This window comes from Ctenocephalides felis, unplaced genomic scaffold (genome assembly GCF_003426905.1).
Source record: "Ctenocephalides felis isolate EL2017-DRISC unplaced genomic scaffold, ASM342690v1 CF-g0.4_SCAFFOLD_01604, whole genome shotgun sequence".
Classification (NCBI taxonomy): Eukaryota; Metazoa; Arthropoda; class Insecta; order Siphonaptera; family Pulicidae; genus Ctenocephalides; species Ctenocephalides felis.
The window spans coordinates 29,483,628-29,498,836 of record NW_020537758.1 but is presented as its reverse complement, the minus strand read 5'-3'; the positions used below and the strand labels follow the sequence as shown (position 1 = coordinate 29,498,836).

Here is a 15,209-nt window from a genome sequence, read left to right as displayed (position 1 = left end):
TTCAAAACCTTCTGAACATTTTGGCATACCTTACAAAAAATGGATGTATGTGTATGTGTATGTGTGTGCGTGTAGGTATGTTATGTTCGGTTACAAATTTCGATTTCTGAAACACGGATCAACCGATTTGAATAATTCAAAAAACATTCGATTTGAATTATAAGGAGACGTGCTGATTAGTTTTTGGCAAAAGCAGGTCTAGCCGTTCCGAAGATACGAAGCAAAAAGTGCCGAAAACGGTAACTCAGTTTTTAAGAGAACGGAGCGTCCGATTTGAATAATTCAAAAAACATTTTATTTGTATTGACTAAATGAAGAACTGATAAAATTTTTGGAAAGGATGGTCCAAAGACTTTGGAGATATGGAGGAAAAAGTAAAAAAATGAGCCATTTGGCGGTCAAAAATGAACATTAGATATATGCACATCAAATTATCAGATATTTTATAGAGATTTTAACAATAAGTATAAATTTTGTTTACATTCCTACGAGTTTCGTACCAATGTTCACGCGTTAGACGGCGATGCGGCGCTTACGCGCTTTGATATTTCGTCTTTATGCAGTTAAAGCCGTACGATTGCTTTGAAAAAAAGTTCAGAATTTCCAAAATATTTCAAAATAAATGATTTAAGATAGAATGATTTAATATGGTTCGAAATTCTATTAAAAGTTTCAAATCATTGATCAACTTTTATTGATTATTACTATTGATTATTTTTAATTACTCGAATTTTGAATTGCGGTACGGGAAGTTCCAGCAATTTGCCTTAAGGCACAATGCCCTAATTGCCTTAAGATAGAATTCCACTTACAGCTAGTTTACCTAATATTTCGCATGTGAGATATAATGTAAATACTTTCGAAGATGTCTACGATCTCATTTCAGCACTGTATAGTGTACACGAATCTTCGCAAATGTGCATTGTGTGCACGGTTTTGTACGTATCGCGTTAGGGGACTGGCGCTGTTTTGACATCATATTTTAGTTGAAATAATAGCGTCTGGCGTGCAGCTATGTTTCACGATGCGCCCGAGCCGTATGATAAATACTTTGGCCACCTCGAAATCGTCACGTTCGCCGAGCAGCGGTTGAAGAGCAATTCAAGCACTGTTTTCACACATGTCCCGACGAGAACTTAATTTACTATGAACGTTTTAGTTATTTAATATTGAGTACGGTGCTTGAATTGAATTCATGAACTGTAGAGTTAATAGTTTTTTCATGTTTTGCGTGTGCTATAATTTTTATTACAGCGGCAAAAATATTTTTTTTACTCTTTGTCATAGGATTTTTGAACCCTGTACAAGTAAAGATCAAACAATCATTGAACAGTTTTCAATTTGTCCGGTTTAATGTAGTCCAACACAATCACATTATATAATATTACTGGTAAATAAGTATGAATTAATTTTATAACATTACACGTTAAGGCCCTATTACGTCTCAATTAGATCTCTGCCACTACCATTAGACAACTATTACATATCTAAAAACTGATGTGATTTATAAGCAATGATTAAATGATAAACGACAATCGACATATAGAAGTTGTAATAATTGCTGTGATATAAACTTATATTATCTAAATCTTTAGATCCTAGTCTGATGTTTTATAACTAAATTATAGAGTTTCAAATTCTACGTGCTATGTTGTGTGCCTAGTATCACGACCCGATGTATACCAACTTGTAAGTTTCACACAATAATTGGCAAAATGGAAAACTCAGTCTGGAAGGGAGCTTAAAAATACAAAACCATTAAATATACTCCAAACTATATTTATGTTGATCAAAACCACTATTGCATATGAATTGACTCTCTGAAACGTTTTATTAAAATTTGGTGAACCGCTTGGGTGCGGTTTAGTGACAATACTCGTACATATATATATATATATATATATATATATATATTAGGATGACAAAGCCAATCAAACACAATTGAGTTTCTCTGTCAGAAAAGATATATTTTATTGTTAGTTCTACATTAGACAAAGTTTTAAATACAAAACCTTACATACTTGTCAGAAAAGAAACGACATTTAATGTTATCAATCACAATGTCAGTTCCTAAACACATTTACACTACTATATACTATTTTAGAGAATATTTTACTACGAAATTTTATTAATTACGCCGTGACGTATTTTAGATTATCACTTGTTTTGCTATCCTAATATCATAGGAGCTGTATCTATGACAATCATAACGCGCAAAATTCAAACTAAAGAAAATTAGGTATTTCACTTCACTTCACTTCACACACATATATATATATATATATATATATATATATAGTGTATGTATGTGTGATTAGTTAAGCATTAAAATTATTTTTACGTAACTTAGTAACTTTTAACATTAGCCATTAATACATTGATATGAAATTACTTCTATAGATTTGGATAACAAGTTATTGATTATTTGTTCAATTATATTTTTTTGATTGAACAGTACTTTTATATCTTAACATTATGTACACACCAGAGTGATTTATTTATTTGAAAATTTAAATTATGGTTTACAATTCAATATAGAAGAACATGTATTTAAATCAAGCATTTCCACAACCCACAACAAGCCTTCAAAAGACACATTGGGTTTGTTCTTCGGTTGCTTGAACCGATTTGATAAAATATTTAGTAACGGCATTCGTTGTTTTACAGTTTGTAGTGTTCGTTCACTTCGTGTGCGAGAGTGAAGTGTGTCCGGGTTTTAAAGTGGATAGAATTATTTTCAGGACACGATGAAAATGGTGTTCTCTCGCATATCAACTCTGCAGCAGTAGCTACGTGATTCTATGTTTTGCTCAATTTCCCTGCATTATAAATGTTACATCATATCTGCATACACTTTAGTTAGAGCATACTGAAATGCACACAAGACTCGGATGCGCGGAAACAAATAAAGTGCAAAAATTAATAATTGATGCTGGTAGACATATGATTCGATTCGATGGAAAATGTGATTTTAACATCGTATTTCAGAACATATAATATGTTTAATATTTATAAACTAGTACCTTGTTTATCATAGATATCTATCTTCGCAAGAAACTGAAATAAAATGTTGACCCGTTTATAATTTAAAAAAACTCTAATAAAAATAAATATTGTAAAACATATTTATTGATTGTGATGATAAAGTTCAACCGGTGCTTAGGTATTATATTAATTATTAATATAAATAAATTATGTCGATAAAGTAATGAAAAACTCATAACTGCAGTTCCTACATATCAACTGATGATCATCCAAATGAATTAATAACAGTTCTCAGATCAAATACGAAGAGGGTCAAAATGTTACGTATGTCTATGGCTCTAAAGTAATTTTCATTGAATTTATTTAAATTATAATAACTACATTTCAATTATAACTGTTTATCAAAATATATTTATATATATATATATATATATATATATATATATATATAGACATTCTCATTAATTCTATTCAATCATTCTACCAGTTTTTTCCTTATAATTATACTTTTATTAGTAGTAATTAGAATTATGCAAAACTGGTTTTGAATGAATAAGTGCAAGCTTATTTTATAAAATTGCATTTTATTAAACAAGTCACCATTAAACGAATTTACAAAAAAAAACATTTCTATAATATTTCAGGGTATTTTTTTTTATCTGCAAGCATCAGTACGTTAATATTACTATTCATTAATCCATTCACCATTTTATCTTACCATTAACTTCCATTGTAATTTTCCAGCAGAATATTCTTGGTTATGGTTTAAATAAATTAATTAAACAATATTTATTTGTTAATTTACTTTTATCAATTTATTCATTAAAAACTTTCATCCCCTCCACACTTTTAATACTATATCAAATAAAATAATTTTATGGTAATTGTAATTCTTTATGCTCTAATTAAACAATATCTGACTTTTACAATTTCTTTTAAAAATTATTGCGCACGCTCTTGCTCGATTTACTGCGTTCATAAGTCATTTCGCAATCAAAACGTTTACAAAAATATAAAACATTTCAAATCGAAAACTATAACTTATAAATCCGCATACAGATCAATGGTTTAATTCGTAACTCGAATCACGTATTAAACAAGACATATTTCAATGCAATGTCGATGCATTATAGGGGCGAATGGGGATGTTAGAGGGGGTAGTACAATACGCGAGAACTTAGCCATTATGAGCCGCGGTTGCACCCTCGAACAGATTTATACGTTGAAAATTTATAACACGTCTAGCAAACATAAACGCGCAGGTAAATATTTGTGTTGAGGCCATAACTTAATACGTACTCTGTTGCAATGCAGATTTGCTATTTGTAACGTGTTATCGAATGCGAATCAAGTTACAATGAAACGACTAAGTTATTTGCGATGTGAAAATTTATGCAATTTTACTTAGCGAGTGCACATTTAGATTTGAATTGATTTAATCTAGTAGCAATTCTGGAATGTTATTGATTTGAATTATTTACGAATTGGGACTTCGAGGTTTAATCTGGCAAGATTGTTTATTATTCTAATTATTTAATAGTAATCTTAAGCAACATAACGTTCTCAGTTAGTTTTTTAGAATAATTTCAGATGATTACTTTAAGTGTCGTTTTTTATTATTATTTTGATTTAATGTTTATAGACATGCAGAGATAAATTTTGCTAATGGTGTTGTACCTTACTACAGAAATTTTGATGTATTATTATGTGACGTAATTAGTCGCGTTTTTTAAATAATTGCTATAATGTTACAATAATTAATAATATTAAGTAAAATTTATACCTAAATGATGTCTGCTCGCTCTGTATAGATTGTCAAGTTACTTTACTAACAACGCTGAACATCGAGTGCAAAACTAAAACACTCAAAGATGTAGTTGCTCTATGAAATATATTTTCAGAATTTTGTATTATTATATTATATGATATATATTATATTATATTATATCAAATTATATTATATATAACTAGTTATTTCTTGAAATTGACTTTGATTTCGTGTTCTTGAATTAATCTAATATTCAAAATCATCATGCATACTATGCATATGTTATCAAATTTAATACATTTGAATAGCATTATGATCCAAACTTTGTACAGGCATTTGTTAGAACGGGTCTGCAGTGTCCAGACAATTTATTTGCCTTTTCTGAACTTGATGGAAATGTACAATTCTATATTTGATACACTTGACATATCACCGATCTCGCAAATATTTAAAAGTTTTCAAAAACTAATCCATAGACGTGGTACGTATTTGTTATTAAAATTGGATCAGAAACATTTTAATAATCAGTTGAATATGCCTACCAAATGCATTAAATATACTACATTTTATTATGACAACTAAATTATGTTTATCTGTAAAACGAAACAATCTCATAAAATCAATTAGAATTTTCAATACACAAACTATATATCTATCTATCACAAATCTGTGATCATGTAGTTAAAGCATGGTGTTTTCCGGAAAAAATACAATTTAGCTATGTCTCGAGTTAAAAGCATTATGTTTTCTGCACGACCTAATACTATTTCACACAACAGAAATTTCTCATCGAGTTCTCAACATTTTGCATCGTCTCAGCAAAAATAATTCGAGCGTGCAAATGCATAACGTATGCAAAAACGTATTGCAATGTACGAAACAGAGGCTGGCATTGCACGCTAATACGACTGCAATAATTCCCTACTCATAACGTAACTGCTGGCCATAAATTTTAATGATTATATAAAGCGGAACACTCCAATATATTATATTGTACGTGATTCATGTATTTAATAAACATATTTGTCATAGCTTTAGGTGTATAATGGTATAAAGTGAACGTTAAACTTATTGTACGTGCGCTTTTGGCGTTGTGGATGCTGGAAGTTTGAGTGGAAAGCGTTAGATATTACGATCTCGCTTCGGTAGCTACATTTATAATAGTCTACGAGCTAGTAAACCATGTACACTTCAAAATAATTTTTTAAATTTTATTTATTTGTGTATAGTACTATATATCAACATTATTAATACAATTCGAGTGCCCCATGCTTTGAATGGAGAGTGTGCCCAAAATCCCACATACAATTTATATCAAGTTGTAGTATTATATTAGTAAAAAAAAATATTGATGTATGTTTGCGCAAATTCAATAAATTCGAAAGTATATGGATGGTGAAGCACTGCACGATCATACTAATTTCACATATTTATAATGATCTAACTACAATTTTCAATGAAGTGAAATACATAAGAAGTCATGAGCATCATCACATCGCAACTAATATTTATTATATTTACTATCCTTTTCTATATTACTTATATTATATTGTAACAATAAAATAAATTAAAGATACCATAATAAGTTTATATACTTAAAATTATGTAAAAGTATAAATTGAGGTTCAGTTACTGTATTGATCAAATATTTCAAATTCTTTTCATTAAAAACTATATAATAACTAAGCAATCTCAATTAAATTGACAACCAATGTCATTTTTATTATAAAAACTATTTTTATAAAGTTATTGTACTTTTTTGCAACGAGAAGCTCTATCACTAAATTGTCGGTAATATTGTTAGCGTGTTCAAGTAATCGCACTCAGGCGCGCATTTGCAGAAAGTGTTTCTGAGCATCTTCCATTATCGACATGTTTATGAGATTTATAATTTAATAATAATATAACGGTGACATACTTCTATATAGAGTCGTGGTTAGACCGGAGATGATTCAATTTTCCAATAAAATCTATTTAGTCTTAAATTTTATTATGTACTACTTAAAGTACAAACGGGCAAAAAGCATTTGTGTAATGTACGGACTAACATGGTAAAAGCTTTTTATTTGAAATATTAGAAAATACATATGTGCAGCAATTTATAATTTTTGAAATAATTAAAGACATTCTACATTAACATTAATTTTAATCAGTGTTTTTTATTATGGAACAATTATTTCGTATCTAGTATTTAATTTCGTTTGAAGCAAAAAATCCTTATAATGCTCATACTTTTTTTAAAGCAGGATATTAAATTTGCGCTTAAGTGTTTCTTGAAAATTTTCACAAACTTGCAACAAGCTTTTAAAAATATAGATCCTCTGCAAAATATTAAGTAATGTCATCTTCGATAGTCTGGTGTATTCCACAATGAACGGAGGTAATATGCCGTGTACCATTTGGATGACTTTTATGTAACAGGGAGCTGTTTGAGATAAAAGAAATAAAACGTTAGATACTTTGTGATGCTCTTAGTGGAAGACTTCAAGTTATGGTGGATACTTATGATCAACTCTTCTGTGAGTTTCTAAGAAAATTGAAAATATGGTTGTGTGTTCTTTGTACAGGTATCTATCTCTGATGTAATATCACTTGCTGGTATACACACATATATACATATACATATACATATACATATACACATATATACAATATATATATATATATATATATATATTGTTTGAAAGCCAAATAACTAAAAATCTGAGAGATTCTCGTATATTAAATTAAATCTTACCAATTTTTAAATTCTCCCGCAGTGAAGTATTATGTGAAACCATTGGCACATTGGAACATAGAACTATTTGTTTTTTTATTTTGTATGAGAAATATTTTGAGTAGACAATAGATATAAAATAATTTCAGATTTTTGTTCATTAGTCATTATGATAGTGATTGTCATTCTAATAATTAGATTAAATTAAATCAAATTATATTTATTATTAATAATTACGTCTCAACATACCTAAATTGATTGCCGAATATTATACGATTAAATTTATGCTATGTAATATAAAATTAACAACTATAAATATAATATTAATATGCTACAATAATCCTATCTTGCACAGTACTAGATTTTTGTAATATTGTGCGTTAATTTTTGAACAAGAGAATACCAAAATTACGGTGGAGACGCCATGTACTAATGCCAAGAGTACAGTTGCTCTAGAATAGTGTTAATTAAAATTAATGAAATTTAATAATAAGATACCCTATATTATAAAAAAATGTCGTTTACTATATTATTACTATAATTATTACTTTGTTCATTAATCAGATTAAAATAAACTTAATTACTTGATTTTTTGTAAAAAAGTAACGTTATGTATATTATCTATAATAGAGAAAATAACTTGAGTTATAAGATATCACAAACAATTATTTTTTTATAAAGGAATAATTACCGTGCTGCTATATAAATGAATATTGAATTCTATACAGTATACGTGTATGTTAACTTTTGGGTTAACATGCAATATTTCATGAAATATCATTCAGTTTCTTACAAAAGTACATTTTTATTCCAGCATACATCATGTTTTAGTGGACAGTAAATAATATTTTCAAGTACCTTTTCCGAATCTCACAAGTCAATGACTTTTGCATGTTTGGCATAGATATTTATGTTTGGAAACTCGACCTTTTGCGTATCATTACTTTTCGTATGCTAAATTAACCCCTGTTTTCTCAATCCGAGCGTACGGTTAACAAATATTCGAAAGGCAACCCCTATATGACGTTCAATTTGAAGGTAGCTTAAAATATGGTTATGTTATTTCAACGTACCCTGAATTTGTAAAATACATTGAAAATATAAAGGTTGAATTTGTAATAATTTGAGAACCTAATATAGTTGTATTTAACTATTTTACCAAATTGTTTATTTAAATTTTTCTCAAACTGATTCGATGTAAAAATTTTGAAGTATTACTTTGATAGAAAGCAAAATCTCATTGTTTGTTTTAACAATCTATTTATTTGCTGTTACATTTAATATGCGTTATAGACTTTTTTCTTCCTGAATAACTTATTTTACACCATTTGACTATTTGATTTTATAGTATTCGAAATGTTATGATCTAAGTGAAGCACTCAATGAATCATAATTTTCCATAATATGAAATATCACTAAGCATAGTACTATTTATATAGAATTTTATTTTTTCGGTGTTTTGTACATATTATACATCGGTGGATTTCCAAAAGTACAAGAGTTATCAATTTGCTAATGAAAATCATTCTAATGGATTCTGTAAATCATTATTGAAGTTGTTTTATGTCATTCTTGTTAACCCTAATTATACCCAGATGTATGTCAGAGCATGTACGAATTTCGGAACACACACAGTCTTGCATAATTAATCTCCGTAGCTACTAGATTTCCTAATGTTTCTGTAGATAATGCGAGTTTAAATAAGATTAAACTGTCTAGACATTAAAAAGTACTGAAACGTTTAAATGGAATAAGAAATTTAAACACATCGCAATATCTTTTCGAGATCAATTCGATGCACACAAAGCGCCTGCGATAAATTCTGTAAGTTACGATGACATGGTGCATTGTAATTAAATTTGTGTTAATCAATGTGATGGGAATGCACCAAATGTAGATTAGTAGAGCTACATAGTTATCTAAGGCTAAAATTAAATTAAATATTAATTAAATTTAAATAAATTATATAATAATAATTAAATTACATTTTGATATTACTATTTATGCCAAGCACAATAAAAATTACTTTCTTTGATCAAAATTAAAACCTCTTCAAAATGTTTGTTTTCCAAAGTACTTGTTGAATTAAATTATTTAAAGTATTGTTGATATTTTTCACATATATTATATTTCCACTTACTTGCTGTTACTTCAAATTCAAATAAACCTTTTATCGTTGGAAAATAAATCTTTTTAAAATTTTCTTTGAAACGTTTCATGATACAATATATTTTTAATAGTTAATTGCAAATATAAATAATAGTTAAAATTCATAACTAAGATTATATATTATAGTGTGCCTGTGAACAAAAATTAAATCGCATACCGAAAGAAAATTTTGACATTGGTTATTCCCTCAAAAATAAAAAAAAGTTTTGTCTTCTACATAGAAGTTGCAAAACTTCTTTACCACTCGTATTCGCGTGCTCGCACTTCAATAAGGCATTACTCACTTTTTGTATTACGGGAATAATAGAAAAGCGAACTTTTACTGAAAACTTTCAGCTTTTAAACTTAAAAAGTTCAAAGTTCGAAAAGCCTCATTGCGGTGCAGATGCTTACTATGACGTGCAGCTACCTATTCTGGTTCATGTAACGACTACTAATACTGACACCGACTCCGGTATCTCCGGAACCCAAAATGAATCCGTTGTAGACATTTCGAATTCATTTGCACAATGGAAGTCTGTTCGAAGTCCTTGTTGTAACTGAGACAAAAGTCAATACTAGGTATAAGCTACAAAATGATTGAAATATCGATTTTGCTCTAACTGTTGCTTACCCCAATTTTACTAAAAATATAATTTTTTTAAATCAATTCTACTTGTAAAAACTGTACGATCCAAAGGTTAAAGAAAGTTCATTATTTGACATCAAATAATAGAATGATTTATGCAATATACAAAATTGATTATATAGAAGCTGTCGGAATCTTGAATTATTTTATGTTTGGTATTTATTAACAATTTTTTGTCAAAGCTTTAGTTGAAACTGAATCAGAAGTCCATAATGTAAAAAAAAATACTAAAATTCATATAACGTAAGACTATTAAGATATAAGCTATATGAAAAAATTTAACATATTTACTTAAATACGTAGTATATGGACATTCAACTAGGATTCTAAGCTAAGATTTAGAAAAAAACATCTACCGACGGTTATTAGTTATCAATAAATGTAAACTAACTAACTCTGCCTAAAGAATAAACAGTTTTTTTATTTTTAAAATTATTTTGTTAACGTCATACAAATTTACACAATATTCAAATTTTTTAAAATGTGCAAGTATCTCTTTGTTTTTTATACAAAAACTATGTTTTAATCCAAATGAAATTTCTTAATTATTCCTAGTTTTTCTCACCTATTTGAGAGTATTCATACTATTTATTTCATTTTTAGAAATATTACTGAAATGCTCTCATTTCTTTGGCATTTTGTATATCACGTGGTATAATATCAAAAGTTTTGAGAATCAATTTAAATAAATTGTGGAGTTATCCAGATGGTTTCATTATGATGTTCTTGTAACTATTTCTATGAATATAAAACGATTCTAAATGCAGAAAGTAATATTTTCTTAAAAATAAACTTACAAAAATCACCACATTGCTCGTTAAAAGAATATCATAGTAATTATCTTAGTTTTGCATTAAATGTTATTAGTGTATCCAAAAAGTTCTATTGAGGCAGATTGTTTCAAACTATTTAATGAGTTCTGTGTAATTAAATTGATTTTACCCTCTGTTAAGAAAGCTGTTGTTTTTAGTTTTTAAAAATCTTAACTACGATTTCTAAATGGGTTTTGTGATATAAAATTTAACAATTTTTCAAGAAACTTAATATAATGTTCTTTGTGAATGCTCTTAAAATTTTTATGTATGATTATATTTTCATATTTATTTATTTATTTATTTATTCATAAGCAAGCCGTAATCAATAATAATAGATATTATTTCAGGCTCTTGTCATATGATAACGTCACATACAAGTATTTATACTTATAAAAAATATAACACAAAGTTTGTTATAAATTTGTACAAAAATCTATACGTGATGTATATATATATATATATATATATATATATATATATATATATATATATATATATATGCACGCCTTATGTATTTCGTCAACATAAACCTTTTATCTGAATAATAACACCTTGGATGTTTGCTATGTCACATGTAAGGTCACTTGGCGTTGAACCTCGGTAACCTTTTGAGATACGTACGTTTTGTTTACGTAAAGAGACACCATTAGTCGCTTTTCTCCAAGCCTATTATATTAATTCAGATGTTGTATTTTCAGTTAACAATTGAAAGTTCAGTTTCCTATTGCAACAATTCCACACTACTTTTCCATATAATATGGATTTGTTGTTACCAACAAATTATTTATTTTAAAACGCAAAATTAAAACGCAAATGTTTGTTCGAAAATTTGTTTAATTTCAATGTTTAAATATATTTCTCAGAGCGATTAGTTCTTTAAATAATTATAAATAAAAATACTTTTTGAAAAAAAATGTTTTTGAATTGAAATGTTTAAATTTCGAAATTGATAGAAATACTATTCTTTTCGAAATAATAAACATCTTTTCTTTATGGCATCTTATCTAAAACTTGTTTTTTTACGAACCCATTTTTATGTACACTTATAGAAAGTTACTATTGAGATATTGTATTTTTATGTTTGAATAATGAGCCTTAATAAGGCAAAATTCTGTAAATAATAAACTATTTACAAAACCGTGTTTATACCAGGATAAAAATCATTTTTGCTTCCGACGGTTTAATAATAATATACCGGTAATATCAAAACAAATGAAACGTTAGAACTTGACACGTCAGGGCTCAATTTTGGGAAAATTGTTTTTTTATTTCAAAATTATTTTAAAAGCAAGTTGGATGCCACCATGTCCCTAACAAAATGGCCTGAGAGGCAAAAAAGTCTTTATGAATATCATTTATATATGAACTCTTTGGAGACTAAGGAGGAATTATTAAATACAAAAGTTAAAACAAAGTACCGTTCTAAATTTTACAATAAAATTGATAAAGAAAATCGAAATGAAAAACGTTGTTCATCTAAGACCATGGGATCGCCGCAGATAACAAAGGTTGACCCTAAAAAATATTTGAAAAAAGGAGGCGGTTTTAAACCAGAAGTACCTCAGGTGACCCATAAGTGTCATAAATTGAATATACCAAGAGTTCCTGCAAGATCTACATTATCTTTAAATACGGTACGCTTATATGAAGCCACAGATACATCAAATGTTACATCAAATACTACTTCAAATACAACATTAGTCAATCATCCTCTGGAAAATATACGTAAAATATCAAGCTTACAAAGCAAGTACTCTAATCCCAAAATTGCAGTAAATAGATTTGGCGATACTAAGTCCTTGAAAGAAGTCGAGCCGGTGTATGTTCTAAAAACCTCTTTTGGAAAGGTGCCGAAATACATTATAGAACAACACATCGGGGATTCGTACGATCAACCTGCTGGTGGTGAAAAAATTGAACATGCAAAATCGTATAAGTGCAACCTCATTCAGGAAATTGAACATTACGAAATGTTGAAGAATCTGAAAGAAAACTGGACTGAAACGTATAGAGAATACCAAAAATTGCCCCTTAAGCCGATTAAGGGTTACGTGGCACAGAAAAGGGCACAACTAGATAATCATCTAAATGCTTTAGAAAGAGATATTCGGCTGTTGGAACGGCATCCAATTATATATATGAAACAAGAGTAGAGGAAGAAAAGTAAACTATTTATGGTATACTATTAATTTTATTTACATTTAAATAATTGTTTTACCGTTGGAATAAAAGTAGTCTCAAATAAATCTTTTATATTGTTATTGTCACTTATATTATTTTTCACAAAAATTCTACGAAACTAGATGCATTATCTAGTATTATGAAATATATATTAAACATTCAACCCACCATCCGACCCTTCTTGTGTGTAATTGTTTCCACTCATAAGTAGATGGCTGTTCAACTATATCGCATTTTGAAGGATCCTCAAGACCATGCTTTAATAGTATATAATATAGTCGAATGATAAAGCGAGCTTGCTCTGGCAAAGGGAGTCTTATCCATTATAATGGGAAGCATATATTCAAATCCGTTACGGAAATTAAATATAAATCATACATGTCTACGGTTGGCGCCCTTCATATAAATGTTGGGCGCACGAAGGACGATTATTACATGTCTTTACAGATATAGATCGTAATATTTTATGTTAATAATAGTATATGGTATTTTTGACTTGTTGCTGGAGATTTTCTCTTAGTTTAAGAAGTGGTCTGCTTATTTTATTAAAGTTCCAAATCATTCCACATCGTATCACACGAAATTGTAGAAAGAGTATATGCTCATGTAACTTCTAATCTAATTTAAAATGCTTTCTTTTAGCTAAGTTTTGTATATTTAATAGTATTCTAGTGAAGTTAGGTTATAAAATACAAGTACGAAACATTTATTTATATCGGTTGACACTAAACTCGCACTTTTTTTAAATTTTTTGACCAATATTTGAATTTCGTTCACGTTTAGATAATTTTAGTAAGTTTTATGAATTTTCTATTATCTAACCAATTCAACAATGTGTTATTCATATTTTCATTATATCTCAATAATTTAATAATAATTCAAAATCAATTTACTAAGTTTCTAATCAATATAATCAGAATCATTGATAGTTTCGAACACTTTACATTGTCTAGCAAACTATGCAATATGTGAGAAATGTCTGTAATGGATTGAATATTAATTGATATTTGAGTGTTTGTTACTTGTTGAATGTTTGATGCATAGCTACGTGAATATCGTGATATTACTTTGATCCCAAGATAGATTACGTCCATGTCTTTACATTTATATGATCGATATATGATTATTGATCTGTAATTGAATAATTATTCTATTATATTAGGCACTTGCAACGATTAAATCAGTTTTGTAGTAAACGGTTATTGAAGCCATGATATCATAAACGATCATTTTGCATCTTAAAATAGCGGTTTACCAAAATATTGTAAAATGTGAAAAACCAAGCAAACCGCATGTTTTATTATGTGCAGCGTAGGTTAATCATTAATTGATTAGTATAGCATAAATTTTATTATATTATATCATTATATATATAAACATTTAGGTTATACCTATATAAAACTAGGTTATAAGTTGGTAATTATTTAATTTAATTTTCAAAGTTAACCGTCTTCTGCACGGTTAATTCATTTACAATTTGTAACAGAACCATTTCCCGAAACTACACTCGTCAATGTCTCGAATAACTTCTGTTCTTGGATGAGTATTTCCGTGTGCATTCTGTAAACATTGACTCTGAACTATAAACGCCCAATTAGTCGGAACGAACTTCCCTTCCAAAATCACCTTCAGTACATAACAACCGCCCAAACCGAGCGGAACGTCCGGACCACAAGCGCCCGCTCGAGGTTGCGATTGTGTAACTATTGTCGGAGAAAGTTCGAAAAGCTGCGGTCAGATGAACTCTCGCTAGACGCTAACGTAATAAGTAAACATTGTAACGAATAAATTAACTGGAAATTCGATAACGAATTTTAATTAAGTTATAATTCTAAGTAGGTTGTAAGATATACACACTGAACAGTTCCGAATATAATTTAATGCATCAAGCTATCAAAATCCCGTCTATTCTTTTTTTTTTTTCTGAGACGACATAAATTGTTTGTT

General features: G+C 28.5%; 1 protein-coding gene across 1 annotated transcript; it reads left to right on the top strand.

The window, feature by feature from the left end:
• Positions 1-12,385: 12,385 nt before the first annotated feature.
• Positions 12,386-13,234, top strand: LOC113373617. The gene has a single exon (XM_026613904.1). It carries the CDS (start codon positions 12,386-12,388, stop codon positions 13,232-13,234), a length of 849 nt encoding a protein of 282 aa, XP_026469689.1.
• The last annotated feature ends 1,975 nt before the right edge of the window (positions 13,235-15,209 follow it).